The sequence below is a fragment of the Telmatherina bonti genome, assembly GCF_933228915.1.
Source record: "Telmatherina bonti genome assembly, chromosome: 15".
Taxonomy (NCBI): Eukaryota; Metazoa; Chordata; class Actinopteri; order Atheriniformes; family Telmatherinidae; genus Telmatherina; species Telmatherina bonti.
This window is the reverse complement of record NC_136613.1, coordinates 14359121-14382520: the sequence shown is the minus strand read 5'-3', so window position 1 is coordinate 14382520 and position 23400 is coordinate 14359121. Positions and strand designations below refer to the sequence as shown.

General features: G+C 40.4%; 1 protein-coding gene across 1 annotated transcript; it reads right to left on the bottom strand.

Moving 5' to 3' along the window:
* Window positions 1-2809: 2809 nt before the first annotated feature.
* tspan7 (tetraspanin 7) lies at window positions 2810-21428 on the bottom strand. Its single transcript, XM_079253838.1, has 8 exons — window positions 21295-21428; window positions 11031-11219; window positions 10685-10759; window positions 10502-10597; window positions 6245-6400; window positions 5935-6018; window positions 5724-5809; window positions 2810-5648 (listed from the first exon to the last, which is right to left on the bottom strand). The coding sequence occupies exons 1-7, from the start codon at window positions 21358-21360 to the stop codon at window positions 5741-5743; spliced, it is 735 nt and encodes a 244-aa protein (XP_079109964.1). The 5' UTR covers window positions 21361-21428; the 3' UTR covers window positions 2810-5648; window positions 5724-5740.
* Between the last annotated feature and the right edge of the window lie 1972 nt (window positions 21429-23400).

Genomic DNA, 23400 nt, shown 5'->3' with positions numbered 1-23400 from the left:
TAAACCTCCTATCCAGTTAGGCTATTTTTATATCAATGAAATATATGGCTCAAATGTATTAATTGGACTGGTAGGCTATTAAAGTTAAAATCCTAACCTGTGATCGAAAGTGTTCTGAGAAGTGTTTATTTGAAGTATATTTTAGGACTGGAGTTTATGCTGTTGAAATTATAGGCTTCCGAAAGGTGTTTGTTATTTTACACTGTGCTTGTTGACGTTGAAATGGAGATGATGAAACTGAACCTCTTGATACCTTTCGTCAGGGTTGAGATACTTTTTCCTTTTAAAAATACTTTATTATGTGAATATAAAAGAAAGAAACAAACAAAAAATATGGAAAGAAAGGGGAAATAAAAAGATTGGGCATTAGTAAGCTAAGTTCCCCATCTTCATAATTACGCTGGCTGCACATGAAGGTGTCTGTGCGCTCTGGAGTCCGTTTGGTGTGTCTGTTTGAGTAATAGCGCTTCCCCGGTGAATGCCTCCCTCTAGCCCATAACCCATTATGTGCAGTCGGGAGGCGGAGGCGAGGCAGAGCGCGAGAGCCAGCAGCACGCACGCTCCATTAACGGACCCACTGCCACGCCGCTCCGCCGGTAATTTGCGTAACGAGGTTGAAGCGAGCCCCGCTGGTCTGTGTGTTGGCGCGGTCTGCCCGACGACCTGCTTGCCTTCTCCTTATCTTCACATCTGCTTTTCTGGACTCGCTTCCGATGCAGCCCGCTGCATTGGGGGACAGGCTGACAGAGAGAGAGACGGAGGTTGAGCGTGTGTGTGTGTGTGTGTGTGTGTGTGTGTGTGCGTGCTTCCAAAATGCCGTATCTTGTCCTGTTCAGTCGCTTCAAAGTTCCGTTTTCGACTGATGTCCAAGCGCCATCGTGTGGGGAAAGATGGTATCGACTTGTGAAATTAATGTAGCCAAAATAGATGTAAAAACACGTCTGAGTCGCTTTTATTCCATTAATTCCATTAAAGTTTGAAACGGGAAACTTACATACTTAACCATGTTAACATTATGAGATTACATTTAGTGTTAATTATGAAAAGAAATATGAAGAAGGACATTTGTGTAAGTTGTTTATTTCTGCTGCTTTTGGATTTTTAAAAGCTCACACTGGCGAGTGCAGTTGTCATGCGGACCAAGGGCTTAATTTTAATTGGGCACACCTGGGAAGGTGACAGTATTGGATGCTCGTGAGCTTTTAAAGAAGGGCTTATTTTTGTCTTGCTATTAAAGTTTACTATAAGCGCCTTGCAACTGGTAGATTTTAACTTTAGGCTATTTAGAGTCAAGGAAACATTGTTTATAGTAGCTCTATGCCAACCCATAAGCTTACCAACACCCAGATAGTGTTTTGCGGTTTTAACGAATTTTAGAGAACATGGATGTTGACGTTTTTCAAGCTTGTTAAAAGCAGCTCCGCTCCTTTACCATATCCGGGCGATGACCCGGAGAGAAGTGATAACGAGCGGAGACGGAGGAGTTTAACTCTTAAGAGGGCAAATCATTTGCTGCAGAACAAGGCTTTGCCAAAAGAAAAAAAAAAAAAAAGGGGGGGGCATCGATGTTCTGGGCGAAATTAATCACAAAAATAATAAAAAGTTAATAATAAAGCCATTATTTTGTTCTCGTTTCTTTCAGCAAACTGCACCACAGTGCATGAGGGACAAATAGGCTCAGGATAAAGAGTTGCATTGGAACATAACTTCGCAGCTGAAGAGAAGCATAAAATTAGCAGAAGTTGTTTTTAGGAAACACATCAATGCAAAGTTATCCAGTGAACGTAAATAAAGGCCACACATCAACATAGGTTGGAACATTTTCTAAGTTTACCTGCAAACTCACTCTGATTGGTTTATTCCCCTCATGTGGTTCAAAGGTAAGTTCATCAAGCCATGGGATTCTGCAGGCCACCCGGTTGATGTAGCCTACAGACTGCATGTTGTCAATGTCGTGAAAACTCCTCCCATCCGACTCACCGCCGGGTCACCCGGGCGGTAAATGGGGCGGATTTAGTGTCTGAGCCCAAAAGCCTGGATGAATAGTGTTGTGGTCACATTACACATGAAATTAGAATAATATGAGGTTATATATTAGAATGATATTGTATGAAGAAATTTGTGTGCCTGTTTTTGTATGTTTTCCTGTCATGATAGAAACAGAAATTTGATCAAACATATACTCACAGGCCTGGTTGGAAAAGTGTTTAGAATAAAGTTAAATTATAAATTAAATTTGATTTATAGTAGATTAGGGTTATACATTCAAGTTTAGGGTAAGAGGTAAAAAAAAAAGAAAAGGCATTTTGATCACAATACAAATGTCTAAATAAATTATGTTTGTTTTTGGGCTTGAATATGTCTGTAAAACCCAATTTAATTTATTTATTTATTAGATTTTTTGTAGATAAGACACAATCAATAAATGGTTAAGAAAATGAATGGACTGTGAAAACATATTTTTGAATTTGCTTTTCCATTTCTTAGTGAGATCTGTTCTCAGACTGACGAGAGAACTGTATTGTGAGAGTATTTCTCACAAGTTTTATAAACACGTAATAATCACTTTTAATGGCCTTAAATTAATAAATAATAAATAGAAAGTCAGCTAATAGCTGAATAAATAACCTTCTAAAGTAGTGTTCGTACTCTGAACCATCAGATCCAGTAGCTTTTTGTGGCGATGAAGCAGGATTTATGAGAAGTATTATCATAAAAACCAAACACACAATAACCAATGTGCACACACATCTATTCAAGGCAGAGAGAGAAATGAATAAGCTTCAAACAAAACTGTTATTCTGTATATTTATTGATAATAAGACCACTAATGGTGACTTTGTCAGTAGTAGACAGCATGAAACAATTCCTCTTGAGTGACCCCATGTGTAAGCTGGGTGGTATTACAGCTTAGTATTTGCACAAGAAAAATTTGGAGAAAAGAGCGCTGGAAACACACATTCACAAAGTAAATTTACAGCTTTAAAACCAAGAAAAGGAGGAGAAAAAGCCACAACCAAATACTGACCATAAATTGATTACATCAGGTGCCACAATGTCTAGATGCTTGCTTTTGTTGACACACACTTAAGGTAAAGATAGGTAAAGAAACAAAACACACATACAGAGAGAGCGTTAAAATCACTGGATTAAATTGTAAACTGAATGCAAACCAAACCATAATAAATATACAGCTAAATTGTGCGTTACTCTTAACAAAACATCAGCCACAATTATTTTTTTTCAGTGCAAGTTTCCTAAAAACTATTCAACAATTATAGATTAACAGCACAAAATGTGGGTTCAAAACCATGACACAACAGTTATACTGATTAGAGTATTAGAATGAGAAACATTACATCATATAAATTACATTTCCAATACGTATCTACAGATGTGGATGATGATGGCAGCAGCAGGTTGATGCACTACGTAGAATACCATAAATCACGTATGAACATTGTTTTGAGTCCCGCTTATCTTTCTTTGTAACAGACTGCTGGCATTACATTATATTTCACCGGTAGAAAACAAGTGATGACCCTGATGAAGCTTTTAAACTTACTTTGCTGACTTCTGAGAGAGCCTAGCAAAACAAGGATTTCAAGCTGGTCACTTTTACACTAAATCCAGGCAGTTGTTTTTACACAAAGACAGATAACAAGTCCTAAAACATCATTAGTATAAAAAAATGAAGTGCTTCTTTAATAATCAAGCATCTTAGATTACCCCCTCTTTGCACATGCTTTCCATCCATCTTGTGTTGCCATGGGAACGGTTATGTTTTGCCATTTCTGTCCTTCCACGAAGCAACTAACATGTTGCCACCTCATGCTCAGACACACAAGGGGCCAAATGCATAAACAATGCACACACAAAAACATGCTTATGCTGTCATTTGCTGTGTAATAGAGGAATGTGCACACCCCATGGATTCTTTCAGCCAAAACGTATAAATGATTTTAGACTAATTTTAGGTGGAAATTAAATAAGGTGTGGCAAATATTCAAAGAAAATTACTGATCATTTCATCCAATTTGATCAGTATATGGAGTTTCCCCATGATTTTGCTTGTTATTGTTGATACTTACTATAATCTATACAATCAATTGCAGAGAAAGGTTTTGTTAAGTGGATTTAGCAGAACTAATACTCGCTTTCTCTAGCAAGGAGGGTCTAAGTTTTATTTAATATTAGTCATGCTGTCAATCTCATGTTTTATTAAGCTGTGTTGCAAACCATATTAATTTGGGGAGTGTCTGTATCCGTTTAGGTCTATAAATGAGAATAAAATTCAAGTTCATGCACTGCATATAGTTTTACAATGATTATGATTTTTAAAGGAGAACCATATGCACCACATGGCGCTATAAATATAACAAAAATGATGCAGATACACATTTCTACACACAGTCTAAGCCAAAAACTGCCCACAGTTTTATGCATCTAGCCACATTTGTGCCTAAAGCTGTCTTCTGTCTCATCATTTTACAGCCTGATGGATGTCTTTGTGGAGAAACTGAAAAATGTGCACTAAGTCTGTTCACTAAAACATAAGTCCTTGGAGATTTATTTAGAGCCTGAAATGGCCTGGTGACAACAATATTTAAAATTGCAATGCGTTGCAACAAAATCAATAAATTTCAGTGGAACCAAAGCTTTTCAATTCTTTAGACTTTGGTCTTGATAGACTCTAATTTTAATTAATTAATTAACAGAATTAAAAGTACTTGAACTACTTTGAGAAGATTGCTTTGAGGTTATATACAATCTTAAGAAACTCATTTTATTTTCATTTTTAACATTTTTTTAAAATATAAGTTATATTTATTTATTTATTTGTTTGGCCTTTATTGTATGTCAGCAAAAGCTGCTAAAATAAAGTGGGAAAGTTCAACAGATTTATAAGAAATCAATAGTATAAATCTGGGTTCTGAATAAACTGATTATTGTTGATGTGCTCTGTTGGTGTGACCAGGACCTCAGACTCAAATGCAAGCATTTTTTCCTCTTAAATAGCATAAAATATTACTTGAAATTTGTGAAGTGGCTACAAACATGTAAAGTTAATGAAAAATTTCAGTCCCAGAAGGAGTTTTATAACAAAGATTGACATTTTTTACTCCCCACTAAAGCTTTTACGGATATTCAATTTCTGATTATTTAAATTTTACATTTTGGACAAAAAATATTGTTCTTTATCTCAAGGTAAAAAATACTCTACATCAATTCTCCCTTTTATTCCGCTGACAAACAAAGATGATTAATAGCAAAATCAAATGCAAAACTAATCGTATCTATTAAAGGACTATCTCCAGGCTAAAGTAAAGTCATTCTGTACAAAGATGTGCAGAGGCTTTCTGAGGAGACCAACACTACTTTCAGCCCTGTTAGCTGTGGGCTGCACTGATCGGATATAACCGCTAATGAGCAACGTCTACGTCAAGCAGCGATGTGATGGGTGGTATAGAAAGCTTTGACGCAACTCCAGTGACTCAGGGAATGGTGCTTTACAATAAGGTACATTAAGATATTACATTGAGATCACAGGCAGAGAGACTGACGGAGGTAAATTCCTATTCAGTGATGTTTTGAGGAATTTTCTCGTCACGTGTCAGGACTTTTTGTGTGTTCATCTCTTTGTCTCCCTGAAGAAAAAATAAAATTACTGTCAGGATTTCTTAATCATTAATAAAAGATTTCAGCTCTTCCAAACACCTCACCTGCCACTTCGCATCAGCTAGACCATCTCATATTGATTGGCTGTGATGATCCTGGACAGGCAGCAGGCCAGCAACATCCCAATCAGCTGAAACACAGACAGAAAGCTGAATATAACCTACATCTATTGACTGTTTAACCAAATGTCCTGTTTGTAGTTTACTTGTTTTTTTTTTTTTACATATTAAACCTTTTTTTAGAATAAATTTCTACCTGTGAGAAGGCGATTCCAAATGTCACTCCTGCAATGATGGCCATGTTGGTTTCCATGAATGAAGTGACCAACTCGAAGCAGCCCTGAAACACAGGGGGGAGGTTAGTCTGCAGAGGGTATAGGGGCATGTTATATGTGCAAATTAGGGGCAAAATGGGTATGTGGGAGAGTATCTAAAGCAGTAAGAGAAGGCAGAGGTTTGAAATGGTATATAGGGAGTGTGAGATGTTGCCTAATGGATGATATTCATACACCGGTACAAGCAGGCAGTAAACAGGTGAATAACAGGAACACAATAGAAAACCTTACCTGGTGGTAAACCTTGCTTGGGGCTAGAGTGGCATTACGAAGATCTTCTAGGTTGCAATCAGAGGAGTTAAAGCAGCAGCTAGCAGGAATGCCATTGGAGGGGTAATACACACTGGAAAACCAGCTGGTGTAGTTATAAACTCCACAGCAACGCAGCTAAAGAGAGAAGGAAGAATTGAGAACATACTACAATTCACAGTTATGTTGATTTCAGTAGTTTTTCAATAGTCTCTGGTGAAACAGTTAATCTTTAAACTACTAATAATAATCTTGGAAGAGTTGTAGCTTTTCTTTCCAAGTTTCATAAACTGGAAAAAACCTTGGACTGAAGGTCCAGTGAAAGAAATTTAGCAGGATAAAATGGAAAAGGACATTATTTTCACAATAAAACATTTCCTTGGTGCAGAATCTTGCTTTCTATTAATCTGAAACTAATCTGTCTAACTAACTAATTCTTTACTGCAAGTCCAAGTAAAGAAAGTTCCATCCATCCATCCATCCATCTTCTGCCGCTTATCCGGGGTTGGGTCGCGGGGGCAGCAGCCTAAGCAGGGAAGCCCAGACTTCCCTCTCCCCAGCCACATTTGCCAACTCTGTGGGGGGGATCCCGAGGCGTTCCCAGGCCAGCCGAGAGATATAATCCCTCCAGCGTGTCCTGGGTCTTCCCCGGGGTCTCCTCCCAGAGGGACGTGCCTGGAACACCTCACCAGGGAGGCGTCCAGGAGGCATCCTGACCAGATGCCCGAGCCACCTCAACTGGTTCCTCTCGATGCGGAGGAGCAGCGGCTCTACTCTGAGCCCCTCCCGGATGACCTAGCTCCTCACCCTATCTCTAAGGGTGAGCCCGGCCACCCTGCGGAGGAAACCCATTTCAGCCGCCTGTATACGAGATCTTGTTCTTTCGATCACGACCCACAGCTCATGACCATAGGTGAGGGTAGGAACGTAGATCGACTGGTAAATCGAGAGCTTCACCTTCTGGCTCAGCTCCTTCTTCACCACGACAGACCGGCACAGAGCCCGCATTACTGCAGACGCCGCACCGATCCATCTGTCGATCTCGCGCTCCATCCTTCCCTCACTCGTGAACAAGACCCCGAGACATTTAAACTCCTCCACTTGAGGCAGGACCTCACTCTCGACCCGGAGAGGGCAATCCACCCTGTTCCGGCTTAGGACCATGGTCTCAGATTTGTAGGTGCTGATTCTCATCCCAGCCGCTTCACACTCGGCCGCGAATTGCTCAAGCGAGGGCTGGAGATCACGACCAGATGAAGCCAACAGGACCACGTCATCCGCAAAAAGCAGGGACCCAATCCTGAGGCCACCAAGTCGGATGCCCTCAACACCTCGGCTGCGCCTAGAAATTCTGTCCATATAAGTTATGAACAGAATCGGTGATAAAGGGCAGCCTTGGCGGAGTCCAACCCTCACTGGAAACGAATCCGACTTACTACCGGCAATGCGGACCAAGCTCTGACACCTGTCGTACAGGGACCGGACAGCCCTTACAAGGGGGTCCGGTACCCCATACTCCCGGAGTACCCCCCACAGGAGCCCCCGGGGGACACGGTCGAATGCCCTCTCCAGGTCCACAAAGCACATGTAGACTAGTTGGGCAAACTCCCATGCCCCCCCCAGGACCCCAGAGAGGGTATAGAGCTGGTCCACTGTTCCGCGACCAGGACGAAAACCACACTGCTCCTCCTCAATCCGGGATTCGACTATCCGGCGGACCCTCCTCTCCAGGACCCCTGAATAGACCTTACCAGGGAGGCTGAGGAGTGTGATTCCCCTGTAATTGGAACACACCCTCCGGTCCCTCTTCTTAAAAAGGGAGACCGGAGACTGTACCACCCCAGTCTGCCAATCCAGCGGTACTGCCCCTGATGTCCACGCAATGCTGCAGAGGCGTGTCAGCCAGGACAGCCCCACAGCATCCAGAGCCTTAAGGAACTCCGGGCGGATCTCATCCACCCCCGGGGCCTTGCCGCCAAGGAGCTTTTTGACCACCTCAGCGACTTCAGCCCCAGAGATAGGAGAGTCCACCCCTGAGTTCGCCAGCTCTGCTTCCTCATCGGAAGACGTGTTGGTAGGATTGAGGAGGTCTTCGAAGTATTCCTTCCACCGACCCACTACGTCCCGAGTTGAGGTCAGCAGCTCCCCACCTCCACTGTACACAGTATTGATGGAGCACTGCTTCCCCCTCCTGAGCCGCCGGATGGTGGACCAGAATCTCCTCGAAGCTGTCCGGAAGTCTTTCTCCATGGCCTCGCCGAACTCCTCCCATGCCCGAGTTTTTGCCTCGGCAACAGTCGAAGCCGCATGCCGCTTAGCCCGCCGGTACCCATCAGCTGCCTCCAGAGTCCCACAGGCCAAGAAGGCCCGATAGGACTCCTTCTTCAGCTTGACGGCATCCCTCACTGTTGGTGTCCACCAACGAGTCCTGGGATTACCGCCACGACAGGCACCAACGACCTTACAGCCACAGCTCCGGCCGGCCGCCTCAGCAATAGAGGCACGGAACACAGCCCATTCGGACTCAATGTCCCCCACCTCACTCGGGACATGGTTGAAGCTCTGCTGAAGGTGGGAGTTGAAGCTCACTCTGACGGGGGACTCAGCCAGACGTTCCCAGCAGACCCTCACAACACGTTTGGGTCTGCCAGATCTGACCGGCCTCCTCCCCCACCACCTGAGCCAACTCACCACCAGGTGGTGATCAGTTGACAGCTCCGCCCCCCTCTTCACCCGAGTGTCCAAGGCATGTGGCCGCAGGTCCGACGATATGACTACAAAATCGATCATCGAACTGCGGCCCAGGGAATCCTGATGCCAGGTGTACATATGGACACTCTTATGTTGGAACATGGTGCTCGTTATGGACAATCCATGACGAGCAGAGAAGTCCAATAACAAAACACCATTTGGGTTCAGAGGGGGGGGACCATGCCTCCCAATCACTCCCCTCCAGGTCTCACTGTCATTGCCCACGTGAGCATTGAAGTCCCCCAGCAGAACAATGGAGTCCCCAGAAGGAGCACCCTCCAGCACTCCCTCCAAGGACTCCAGAAAGGGTGGGTACTCTGAACTGCTGTTCAGTGCATAAGCACAGACAACAGTCAGGACCCGTCCCCCCACCCGGAGGCGGAGGGAAACTACCCTTTCATCCACCGGGGTAAACCCCAACGTGCAGGCACCAAGCTGGGGGCTGATGAGAATGCCCACACCTGCTCGGCGCCTCCCACCATGAGCAACTCCAGAGTGGAAGAAAGTCCAGCCCCTTTCGAGGGTACTGGTTCCAGAGCCCAAGCCATGCGTCGAGGTGAGTCCAACTATATCTAGCCGGAACCGCTCAACCTCGCGCACAAGCTCAGGCTCCTTCCCCACCAGAGAGGTGACGTTCCACGTCCCTAGAGCCAGCTTCTGCAGCCGGGGATCGGACCGCCAGGGTCCCCGCCCCTTGCTGCCGCCCAGCTCACACTGCACCCGACCCCTACGGCTCCTCCCGCAGATGGTGAGCCCACGGGAGGTTAAAGAAAGTTCCCTTTGTACATATTTTTGTTCTACGAACCTTGTTGGGCCACCTTCAGCTTTTCATAGGATGAGACTGCAGTAGCAACATTTTGATGAAAGTCACATTAATCTCCGTCCTGAGCTGCATTCATTTTTTGCAGTTCAACTTTATTCATAACAGGAGAGTTTTTTTTTTTTTTTTTTTTTTTTACTTTTATTTATTTTTGGTGATGGATTAGTGATTTCCTACAAATAAACAATGTTAACATCTCAGATCACAATTAAGAATGACCAGATTTCTTCCTGAAAGAAAGAACCACTATCATTCCAGGTTTTAATAATGCGTTACACAGTTCTTCACCCTGTTTTAGTGCTAACATAACTCTTCATAGTTGTTCTGTTTGTATGATGCAGAAGATAATTTGGCACTTCTGAAACCGAGTTGCATCTTCCTCAACCATGTGATGTGTGTTCTGAGAAGCATTTCAATGTTAGAGGAAACTGAAGCTTGCTTTAAGTTGAAACATACTACCACTGCAGTCGATACCAATGGTTTGACAAAGCAATGTGTGGAGTTTAATGTTAATATTAATAATGCATTTAAAGAACAAGATGTGCTGCATTAATGTAGTCATGAATGAGAACTACATCGTTAAACGCTGTGCGAGGTGTAGCTGAGGTTTAAATAAATGCAGCGCATTTATTCTCAGGCCTTTGACTGTATTGAATGTTGGTACTCACCCTGTGCTGCAAGTTATCAACAGCACGGCTTGCCTCATCCTCAGCATTGTAGTTCAGGACCGCGTCAGTGTACGTTCTGCGAAAAGTTCCCTTTATCTGCATGCAAACATTGACACTTAATCCAGCAATTATCACAGACTAACCTAACTGTTGTATAAAAACCTCTTACAAACTGATACTGACCTCATGGCGAAAAACAAACCCAGAGATTCCTGCCACTAGCTCGGCAAGAAAGACGAGGGACAAAAACATGGCATACTACAGAGAGAAGAGGGAAGTGTAAGATTTGCATAGTTAGCATGAAAACCCTTTTCCTTAGGTGAATATCATTTGCCTATAGTTGCACACACTCACTTAACCACCATTACCCGAACAAAGTGCTCTGTGGCATCTACTGGATATCTCATCTCTCTGCAGGATTAAAGTCAAGCCTTATCCTTTTATGTGACCTTGGGGTAATTAATCAGCATCTACAACACCATTCACTCTCTCTGCAACATAACATGCCACTCTCCTCACAGCCTCTCACCAGCTTCAGCATCCATGGACTTCCTCTGCAGGTGGCGAAGCATCCAAATAGGCCAAAAACGATTATTACGGTTCCAGTGCCAATGAGAACATAAGGGGCATTTGTGGAGTTGTCGGCTATCAGAGAGATATACGGGCCCAGCATCAACTTCCCCCATACTCCGACCGCAAGCAGGATGGCTCCTGTTATCTGTGGGATGGGGGTTGGGAAGATGGATGTAAGAAAGAAAGCACAGGGAACAGAATGAAAGAAGGAAAGAGGCCTTTATCTCTGCACTTATGTGATATTACAACTGTTGTGTTTTTGCAGCGTGTCAAGGGGGGGAGGAGGAGAAAAATGATCAAGGTGGAACAAAAAAAGAGAGCAATTAGAGTAAGGAGGAGGAGACGGAAGACAGAAAACACCAAATCATCTGGAGTATGAGGTGCCGATCACCTGCTTTATGAATATGCCTGCGTTCACACACAAAGAAAGAGCGAAAAAGGAAGGAGGACAAATCAAAGAAGCTCTTTGATCTGAAGCGAGACGCTTCCTCCTGTTGCGCTTCTCTTAGCATTTCAAATGAAGGCTATGGATAAAAGAGCGTGTTGTTCGAGGCAGCTGAAGCGGCATGTGTCTCAGCAGGGCTTGTCTTGCTGGCACTGGAAAGAGAGCAGGGTGTGGAACGGCTGCTGATGATCTGACTCAAGCGAGGGCCATTTCACCCTGCATCCTTTCTTCCAAGAAGAGGCTGCTTTCCATCCTGCTGCCAGACCCTCTGAATACAGAGGGAACAGTCTGTGCTGAATCCCTCTGTGTACCTTCGAACATGTAAAACTGAGGAGATGGATTCCCTGAAATGATTTGCTGCTAGTGGAAATAAAGGGAACAGAAATTATAAAAATTAAGATAAAAAAAAACATCCCTTGCATGCACTGAGGCTACCATCCTCCCTATTTTGCCAGCAATTCAAAACAGCCTCTGTCGGTTGTTGAAGCTGTTAACATTATTTTCACTTTGCCCCATTGGCAGGCTGTGCAAATTATGACAGGACAAAGGTTTTTCACCATAACAAATCACCAGCCTCTGGCTTGTCCGTCCTTTAACTGCTTCTTTGTTAAGAGTTATTTGTTTGTATTTAAAAAAAAAAAACAAAGCTGCAAAGTGTCCTTCAAAGTCATACTTTTAATAAAAGTCTGTTGTAGCCACAGATTAAATGACTAAAGATGACAAGTCCTTACATCCATTTTCATATCAACATTATGACACACAAGGACAAAGTCTCAGCTGTTGTTTACAGCAAAAAAACATCTATAAAAAGCTGCGTCTGAAGAAGAGTGAGACACAAGTGGGGGTGTTTTATGGCTGCAACTAACTAAGATGTCCATTTGCTAATCATTTGTGCAATTGAACTTTGTACAAATAAGGTAAACATCTATGAAGGTCATCACAGGGAGCAAAAAAAAGACTCAAGCTTCAAACTTCTTAAAATATGTGATAAGTAAGGGCTTTACTCATTTAAGAATAAACTGTTATGAGTTTTTGGCAAAAATTGGAGATTACCTTATCTAGTCAAAGAGTTTAGCCATGGTTCGTCATCCTGTAGGCTTCCAGAGGATGGCCAATCAGAAGAACTGAGTTTAATCATTGATTTCACACATACCCCATTACACTGGTTTGAATTTGAGCTTTCTGCCTGCACTCAATTCATCCAACTGAAATCATTCACATCCAAGCTGTCCCCTGTTACTCACCAGGGGTCTGTTCTGGGGGTTACCTCTTTTTTTTTTTTTTATCACACCACTTTGGTGTTATCATTAGGAAACATAATATTTACTTTCACTTTTATGTGGATGACCCCCAGTATTATCTGTCTAATAAACTAAAGTCCACATTCCCACTAAACACTTTCTCTCACTGTCAAAATAAGAGACTATAAGAAAGTTAACTGAAGTCAAAGTTTTCTTCTAATTTCCTTTAAGTTGATGGCACCTGATCTCCACCTACATGTCCTCTCTAGGCTCTTAATTCACACCATCCAGAGCTGTTTTCCCATCACCGTGTATAACTCCTATAATCCTCTCTCCCCGGTTTAAGAGAGTCTGGGTGTCATCTTTGACAACACATCTTTCCAATCTGAAATGAATAACATCAGTCTGTCTGCATTCTTCCATCAGTGTAACAATAATTGCCACATTTCCCTTACCTCCCCCCACACCACCACCTTGTCACCTCACAAATTGATTACTCAAACTCCTTCATGTTTGGTCTTACTCAAAAATTCCTAAATAAGCTTCAACTTATCCAGAACTCTGATGCTTGGATTATAGCTAGAAGCCCTTCCATCCATCACAACACCCCTACTCTGCAGTGGCTCCACTGAATTCCGGTTAAAGGGGTCCTATTATGCTATTTCAAGTTTTCTAAGCTTTCTACAGTGTTATAGTGTTGAATGCGTATCAGGCATGTGAACGGCACAGTTTTTTTTTTTTTTTTTTATCACCTAAACGCATGTTTGAGTTTTTATGCACTCTCTCCGTTCAGTTTCCATGGCAACGAAAACGTGTCGTTTTAGAGAGTTTTTTTCTACTTCGAGATTCTAGTGACGTCCCAGGGACGGGACTCAGTGATTGGTCATCTTCTCCAGCTTGTGCACGTTCATAATATAGCCACTTTGAAATCCATCCGTAGACATTAAAAACCGTCCACCACCTTTCCCCTCCTTATTTGTCCATCGTGTTGCCTCAGATCCTGCTCCTCTATTCATCTGTTTGTCCCTTCCCCACCTTCCCACCGTAGGCAACAGCTCTGTTACTGGGCTCTGGAACTCATTTAACTCATTTAGCAGATACCTTTATCCAAAATGACTTACATATGAGAGTGAAAACAACACAAGCACGAAATCAAACAGTAGAGGACATCAGGAAGGTGCTAGTGATCTGCTGGAGTCCAGTTGGACGCTGGTCTTGATATGTAGTGCAAAATGCTTTTTTTTCCCTCCACCCCCCAATATTACCCATGTTAACATACAAAGAATGAATACTATAATATTTGTTGCAAAGAACTGGGCTACGTTCTCCAACTCTTCCGTCAAATATAGCTAAACTAAGTGTGGAAGTGCTCCTTGAAGAGCTGAGTTTTCAGCTTGCTCTTAAAAGTAGACAAGAACTTTGCAGAACGGAAAGAGTTTTGGAGGTCATTCCACCATCGTGGCACGACAGAGGAAAAGAGTCTGGCTAGTGATTTGGTCCCACATAGTGGTGGTAACACGAGTTTGTTTCTTCGGATTTTATTGTAGATTCTCTGTGTGTTTCGAAAGGCAATTTTAAATAAGAATGTATGATTATGATTATTAATAATGATAACAATAATAATAATAATAATCATCATAATAATAAAGAAAGCGGACATTAAAGGACAGTGGGAGATTATAAAATGAAAAAAAGTACATTTTTAAACTCTCATAAATACCAAATCACCCTAATATAGGCAGAAATTAGAGACAGAAATGATCAAATTATGTCTCCGTTTGATCTTGTGCCAGACTGTGCAGTAGCTATGATGGTCCAATGTGCAAAATGTTGCCATTTCTTATTTAATCCTTTATTGTGCGAATGAACTTGAATGTACATTAACTGGACATTCAAATGCTTCAGCATGCTATTCCATGAAATCATAGGAGCACACAGAGTTCTTCGCACCAATCATCAAAGATCAGGCTTCATCCCAGCTACTTCACTGATATCACCATAAAAATCTGAGAAAAACCAAACAAACAAACAGAGACACAAAAGCAAAACCAACAAAAAGAAAACAAAAAAAACCTAACAAATCCAAAATTATTAGCACTTACCACTTACTCCTGTATCACTTTTATTTTAGAAAAATGCACCCAAATCTTTTCTTTCATTGTATTTCACAATATTATAATAAACCTATTTTTCCTTTCTAAAAATGGAAACATAGATTAATCTTGTTGTCAATGAAACTATGAAATTGACAACATGAAATCTTCCTACATGAAAATGTGAATGTTTAAGATTTTGTTTATTCAATCATGACACAGATGCTAGAGGTGTGTGTCCGTCACAACACTTACATCTCATTAACCGACAACGTAAATATTTAACACTGGTGATTTGGCTTATCAGAAAAAATGTGCTTATGAAGAAGTAAAAGGGTGAAGACAAAGCTATTATTCTGCACATTAAGACATTTCGAAAGGCTTAATTTTACTTTTTTACTCTCATTCAGTATGATTTAATTTTTCTATTTCACTCACAAGTATGGTTAAGGCTAGAGACATGCACACAGTTATGTGAACGTCCCCCTACCAAACAACACACTAGGGGTACACTGCCATCTGGCAATTTCTTACTATGGCGTACAACAGTGCAATGTTTTTGAGATTGTGACAAACACACCTCTTAATATACCTTGTTTTCTGCTGAGAAAGGGCCTGACATCTTTAATCTGCTGTCTTCACACATAAACATGGCTAACATATGCTCAGACAAACACCAACATTTTCTGAACACACTCATTAAAAACTGTCATTTAAAGTCATAAGTGAATAGAAACAAATATATAAACTTGTGCATAAACCGTCTGATGGATCTAAGTTTGATATAAAATCGCCTTATCCTGTTTTTGCAACTATAGTCGCCACCTTTTTGCTAAATTTGATTTGATGAACAAGTTGTGAAGAGTGAGTCATAGATGTGAAAACAAAGATAGTGAGACAGCTCTTTTATGTGAAAACAGCAGTTCAATATTTGGTTGTTCATCACTCCATTAAAGCTGTTCCACTTTAACCATCTTAAAGGTTGGGACTGTGATTTGACATAAATAGCGGATTTACCAGAAGAACTCAAAGGAGTGATGCATTGCCGTCACCTTTACACACTTGAATACACTTACAACTGCCAACACAGTTTTTCTGTTGAGAAACTGTACATACAATGATGGATAAATGCTGTTTATGTCTAATGCATCAAATTAAGTACCGTACAAATCAATCCAGTTAATATCTTCATTGATCATTTTAAATTCAATACTGCCACAGAGCTGTTACTGCCAATGATTTGCAGGCATGCCTGCACAAGACAAATGCAGCAGTGGGCACATTTCTATTGCTTTTATATTTATTTATTATTCACTGTTGCTTTGTGCTCTTGAGGCAAAGCTACACTATGTTTGATATAACATATACATAGAGATATAGCTAGGCAGCTTCACATAAAGTGATTAAAATGACACACATATCCGTTATTAAACTGTCACATCTCTTCACCCTTTTAACAAAATGGTCTTGAGCACCTGATTTCAAGCCATCCCCTCTTTTCAGCTGTCTCCAGGTAAAATAAAGGACAACACTGAAAATCTGTGGATCTGTAATGATTTTTATTGTTTTAGAGATTAAAACAACCTGTATAGACTGTTGTCAGAGTTGTTGATATCATCAACAAGATATTTTTTACACCTCATGCCCACACACACACACACACACACACACACACACACACACACACACACACACACACACACACACACACACACACACCTCATCTGTGCTTAAGTGTGACTTTTTATTTCAGGTTCAGAACATGGGTGAATAATTCAGACATTGACGCCCTTGCTTCACCCCTCTGGAGCCTCACTACCCCCCATCCCTACCCACCCCCACGGGTTTGTTTGAAATTCAATGCTCAGCTGGCCGCTGTGGTTAGAGCACAGAGTTTAAAACAGGTCCCCCCTTCCCCACCACCACCACCACCCCTCAGCCTAATAAAGAAACAGAAGGTGCCATGACAAATATGCTGGCAAAGACACCCCCCTGCCCCCGACTCCTCCACCTGCTCTATGTGCCACTGTCCTATGCGAGTGTGGTAAGAATGGCAACGCAGCTCTCCACACTTGAGACATTATCGACCATGACAAGCCGCTGACAGTGAAACCGAGGCTTGACACAGAGACATCTCACCGACATCGAACCAAGCGGCAGTGCCCTCTCTGAGTTTCACCCTGGGGGGGCCTCAGAAGACCCGCTGAGCTGTGAGACACTTCTGCACTTTGGCTGCCTGAAACTTGATACTCTACATGTTAGGGAGTGCTTACAGACCATTCAATCCAGACTATATATAAAAACCTGTGTCTGTGACACCACTACATGTCTGGAGAGCAAGAAGACATATAGCTTAGTTCTCCTTTTCCACACTTCATGTCTCGAGGACTTAAGTAAAGCTTAAACTTTCGTCTGCAAAAATAGGGGGGCTTACTTTCCTTCAAGGCCAAGCAAAGGTATTGTAGCTACTGTTCAGATGAACATGTAGGAAGACAGATTAAAAAACTCCTCACATCCTAACCATATTACTGGCAAACATATCTCATCCACATCCTGTTATTAGATTTTCCTGTCCCTTGTTGGAAGTCAGGAATGTGCCTTTAATGAACAAGAATATTCAAAACTACACTAAAATCAGTTGTGTGTTGTATTTGTCTTGACTATTGTGTCATTCTAGCTCAGGGGTGTCAAACTCTAGTCCTTGAGGGCTGGTATCCATCAGGTTTTTGTTGATTCAACTCAAATGGATCCTTGTCAACCTATTCATTCATGTCGGTCAGGTGATTTGGAGCATGGGTCGAAGAAAAACCTGCAGGATAATACTGGCCCTCGAGGACTGGAGTTAGATTGTTTCTTGCACTGATTGCCAGATCCTATTTGAGGATGGTAATATCAATGGATGAATAAAAGCAAATCCAAACTACTACAAGCCAAAGATGAAAAAATAATATTTTAAGATTTTATTTCACTTTTCATTTTACACATTTAGTAATTGATTTCAATGTTTAGTTTAAATCACTTGAGATGACTTTTTGACTCATCTATGAATCTCGAGTGTTGCTTTTCCTCGTAAATGCAGTTTTTTTAAATTAAACTAGATCTTGGTAAAAATCCTCAAGAGGTGTTGATTCAACACTAGTAAAATACAAATAAGTTTATGGAACTGTATGGGTGTGCACTATACTACAGAATGTGATGCGTGGTCTTGTCTTGTGCACTTTAGCACAGCAAAAAAGGTGGACAGCTGGACAGAGCAAGAATCAGTCATCCACACACTGAAGCATGCATGCTTCATCTTCTATATCTTTTTTTTTTTATTGCTGCCCAGCAAGTCTAAACATAGAACGGTATCAAAGCAAGAAATACTGTCAGCTTGTAAATTTTAGTGTACTTCTGCTTTTTCTTTGTTGACAAAATATCAGCAACACTGCTTCACTGTGATCATTGTTTAAATCATTTATGCAGCAAAAATGTTGGAAATTCTCTACGTTCTTGTCTACAAAACTCAACATACAGTACATTGCTGGTGTGAACTACTGCAATTTTAAGATGTCAGCTTGATATGTAGTGCATTTTGTTATTTTCTAAGATGTTATGGATCTAATTATGATCAAAATGAGCTAAATATTTGAAACAATGACATATAACACAATGCAGCCCCTAAGCAAATGCTCAAAATATCATTGTAGAATAAATATTTTAAAGCTACACAATTAATCATTTTGTCAGATTAAATAAAAGCATGCTTTTGTTTGCCATACGTCATGATAAAGTCAATATATTTGGATCTGAAACTTATGGTTGGATGAAAAAATTATATTTTTAGAATCTCATCCTGAGAACATTTGAAAATAAAATTCATAATCTATCTTTCAATCAATTAACTGAGGATATGTTTGGTATATTTACCTTTGAAAACAATTGCTAGTTACATTCTTAATTTCCTTAGAATGCTGCAATATACACAGTATTTTCCATGAAGCATATCTGACTCATCTGGAATAAACAAACCACACATACAGAAAATTAAAGCACTTAGTGTTTATGACAGTGGATTGTGGTCCAGTGCTTACATAGTTTGTACTTTTCCACTTAGTTAATTATTCACATGTCAAATAAGTTATTGAGCGGTTTGCACAATGTATTGCTGTTATTTTTTACTTGAATAAAATAGGTGCGAACATCTTCCCCCACAGCTGAGCAACTGCTATTCTATCTAATTTTGTATATAGTTAAGGAAGAAATCACTATTTTTAGTAAAACCAGTATTCACAGTATAAATCATTAAACATTATTGATAATTTCTATCAATTATTAAGTATGAGTCATGGGGTAATAACTAAAGAAAAATACAGTCAAAAGTTATTAGTTAACAGAAAGTACAACCATATAGTGTGACAATATTGCCTTTCAGTATGTTTTATATGACACACCTTATTTATTTAATTCTTGACTCCATTTTCAGGTCAGCAGTCTGTTTTGAACAACTTTCAGTAATGGCATATTGTTTTTAACTCACAAAACATAACAGAACAAAACAAAACAAAAAATTTAATTAAAATGAAAATTAAATGAAGAGAATTAAATTAAAAATACTTTATCCTGAAAGGAAACTGAACAATATCCCATATTTTCAAAGGAACATATTTCATAAATAAATAGTTTATAAATCAGGTCCATCAGTGAAACTGTATCAATAGTTAGCAGGTATGTGTATGTCATTGTGCAAAAGTCTGAGTCAAGATTTTTTTTTTTGCTTTGCTTCTAATGAACAAAACTTGCCAGTGGCTTAATGACAGTTGTTCAGACTTTCGAAGGTTTATAAAAATTATTGATGTTTTTTTGTTTGTTTGTTTGTTTTATTCAGCCACTAAACACTGACCTACGAATTATTCAAACATTAAACAGCCATCTAACTAAAGGGATGGAACAATGTCAAGTCAACACATAACAGAAAACACAACTAAGGACCAATCAGAAAATGTATCATGAAACATTGTGTCATCAGCAGCCTATCACAGACACAATTTGTTCCTATTTCTTCACTTGCACTTAAAAAATGGCAAAGACAAACAATTTGCTTCCCATCAACAAGAATATTTTCAAAGATCTAAGAGCAGAAAACATATCTCAGGATGGTGAGTTCTTTACAAGGGTGAGGAATCTGGACAAGTAGAGGACAAAGGAAAAATGATTGCTGGCAGATGAGCACTAACTGGAAGTAATAAACTGTATATAAACGACACAGGAACTAAGAAGTGCATCTGGTCATTCAGTTTATTCTTTTTCTTTACATTGAAACCTCACATGTGAATGACATGAAGCTTTTCTAAAGCGAAAAGGCAACATAGCAAATTACAACAGACCTTATGGTAGAGATTAATCTGTACCTCAACACCAGTGAAGGCGTGTCGGATCATCTTGTTGGACAACAGAACAACACACCAAATGTCCAAAGAAAGGCTTAAAGAACTTAAAATAAAGTGTACAAACTTTGTATCTGCCTTACATGCTGCACCTCCACTCATACTGTGCTCTGAAATCTTATAGCAGTATTTTCTTATAACCATCATTTTCACGTTCTTAAGCCTATATCTATTACATTACCTTAAAAATTGTTTTATGTTTTCAGTGTTTGATTTATAGGCTACTTGTTTTGGTGTTTTATAACCTACTTGTTATGACGTTTTGAGCAAAAGTGAAAAAAATATTTGTAATAACAACAAAAAATGTTAGTAACAACAATAAGAGTGAAATATATGACGTCCCAATTTTAAGAATATATTGTTAGAATAATACTTGGTTCACGTTATAATGTGATAGGACATTTCCTTGAGTGAAAACGATGCGATTGTTAGCTACAGTTCTCTTTCCCACTGAGATGTGATGAAGTAAAGCACATCCTCAATGATGCTGCATTCCACCATCGTGTGCATGAAGCTACTAAAGCTGCAGGGCCCCTTTAAGATTCTATAGCAACCAGCCCAAAATGCACAGTATGTGGCCAGAAAAATGGGCTTAAATTGGGCCTAACCACACAGACTAGGCCTTTAACGTTGCTTTCATTAGGACTTAAATCGTTGCGGGGATGTTAACACCCTCCACCTCGCTTACTGACAACAACCATAATGCTACGATGTGAAATGCGCGCACTGACGCCCAGCAGCCAAACCCATGTGTAACCTTAACCCCAGTTATATAAAAAGGTACCTCGCGATAACATGTATATGTATAACCGCAAAGAACGGCGGTATTAATCCACCTCATTCGACCATTTATTCCAACAACATCGTGAATCCGCCAATGATGCTGGCACCGTCTACCCTTCAGCAACGCACAACAAAAACATGCAGCTGCGGACCGACGCAGACTGCCGTTGTCCTCTCCATGGTTGTTAATAAAAAGAATAATAATGAAGAAAGCAGGAGATGGAATACTTACCCAAAACACGAAAGAGTACACAATAAGTAGCGTTTTAAGGCAGGTGATAACCGGTTTAGTCTCCATTGTGGACCTCGGAGAGAGCCGCTGTGGTGATAACGGGAGCGGAAAAAAACAGAAACGTCTCAGCGAGCTGCCGCTTTGCGCCCTGCGCGGATGCGGCCGCACGGCGTCACTAGATCAGCAGGTTACACCAAGATTTCACTTTGCATTTAGCTTCTCATAAATTATATCAGTGGTTACCGTGGGGAATGGGTCGGTAGGCTATATTTCCTTTATCTAAGGACATAATTTTCTGAGTCCTCGAGGGAAAATGTAAAAAATGTCTCACTTCAGCAGTAATAGCCCAGCTACTGATTAATGTCGCATGTCAAAGCAGAGTAAAATAAACGATAGAAAACGGCCTTTTTGGGCAGGTCTTAATGTACTCCCTGTTGCATGTCTGAGTCACTTTTGTGGTCCACTTTGTGGCTTTGGGTCTTGCAGGTTCATCTGGTAAAGATGTCTTCCATCAAGACTCATTGTCTTGCTTTATATATGTCCTGCATGACATATTCCTTTGAGACCGACAGAGTTGATAGATAGATAGATAGATAGATGGATAGACACAGACAGACAGGTAGGTAGGTAGATAGCTAGATAGATACCAAACCAAGACCAGTACAAACAATAGGTCTATTTAAATATCCATCCTGTTACAATAAAACCTGTAAACTTTTGATTTAGAGTGTCATTCTGTTTTTTTGGTTTTGACTCAACCTTGTGACAGCCTTTCTGTTATGTAATTGAGTAATTTTGTTTTAAGTGTGTTTGCTTCAATGTTTCCCAAACTCACATTGCACAGTTTTAGCTATCTTGTAGATTCAGTCATTTTGAATTTTTTTAAATAAAAAATGGATTATGATGACCATGGTAGGCTTAGCTAGCCTCTAACTGAATAAAATAATCATGATCACATATATGGAGCTGATATTATGCAGTTCTGAGGCAAAATTTTAAAATAATATAAATAAATAAATAAAAACAACAACAACAACAAAAAAAAACCAAACAAACCAAAAAAACAGCTTAACTCAGCCTTCAGAAAAAAGGAAAGCATATCTCAGTATTTTCTGACCTCATTTATCATGAACATTTGCTTTTCTATTTAAGTTAATAAAACCTGCTGTACAATGCAACAGGTATTTGATGAAACATGACGACTTTTGAATTTATCACACAACACACTGAGAAAAACTGCACCCAAAAAAGGCATTACTCCAAAGTTTTGTTAATTAAGATGTCAGGAAATGTCTTCAGGACCAATGAGGTCACTTCTTCATTAAAATACCATTTAAAAAAGAGCTTTTTTCCTTGGTGTAAAAACACATATTTTGAAAAGAAACTGTAAAAAAAAACCTGAAGCGACACCGATTTATAATGATATAACGGTACGCATCCCTAAAACATCAGAAACACCTGAGACATTTAACCACATATGACAAACTATATAAACAGCAAACGTAACAATATTAATGGAATAATAAAGTATAGGCCTGGGGTGGATAAGAGTTTTTGGATTTATTTTTAATGTGGAAATAATAGACCTCAAAATCAGTAGGCAGCTTGTTTCAAAGAGGAGGACCACAGCAAATGAAGGCAGAGTTGGATCTCATTCTGGGGACAATTACGACCCAGGTTTGCTGAGCTGAGAGACCTGATTGGGCTCAAATCAATGAGCAAGTCATCGCTGCACCAAAGGCCAAAACCATTAAGCACTTCATGGACTGTTAAATGGATTTTAAAAGGCAACTGTGTACTGAAAGCCACGGAAGTGATATAAGTACTGAAGCAGTGTGTTAATAGCCCTCTGCAGATGTCGGAGTTCCTTTCTACAGGGACTGGTATTGGTTGTAGACCATAGACTGTAGATACAGTCTATAGTGTAGACGCTAGTTAGACACAAGCTATGAATCACATGCCACTTCTATCACAGCTTGCTCATCCATAGTATAATAAAGTGTTTAAAAACCTGATAAAGTGCCCAACTGGCGGTTAATCTGAGGCTTGTTTTTGTCCTTTTTTTTGTTTAAAAAAAAATAAATATTTTTTTAAATGCTCATAACT

What these genes read in the sequence shown, in the direction of transcription:
- tspan7 (XM_079253838.1), bottom strand. Translation starts at nt 21,360, where the DNA reads ATGGAGACTAAACCGGTTATCACCTGCCTTAAAACGCTACTTATTGTG. An exon ending in GGTTTGTTTTTCGCCATGAG is followed by an intron (nt 10,598 to 10,684) that starts GTCAGTATCAGT and finishes GTTTGCATGCAG; the next exon opens with ATAAAGGGAACTTTTCGCAG. An exon ending in TTGGAATCGCCTTCTCACAG is followed by an intron (nt 5,810 to 5,934) that starts GTAGAAATTTAT and finishes TCTGTGTTTCAG; the next exon opens with CTGATTGGGATGTTGCTGGC.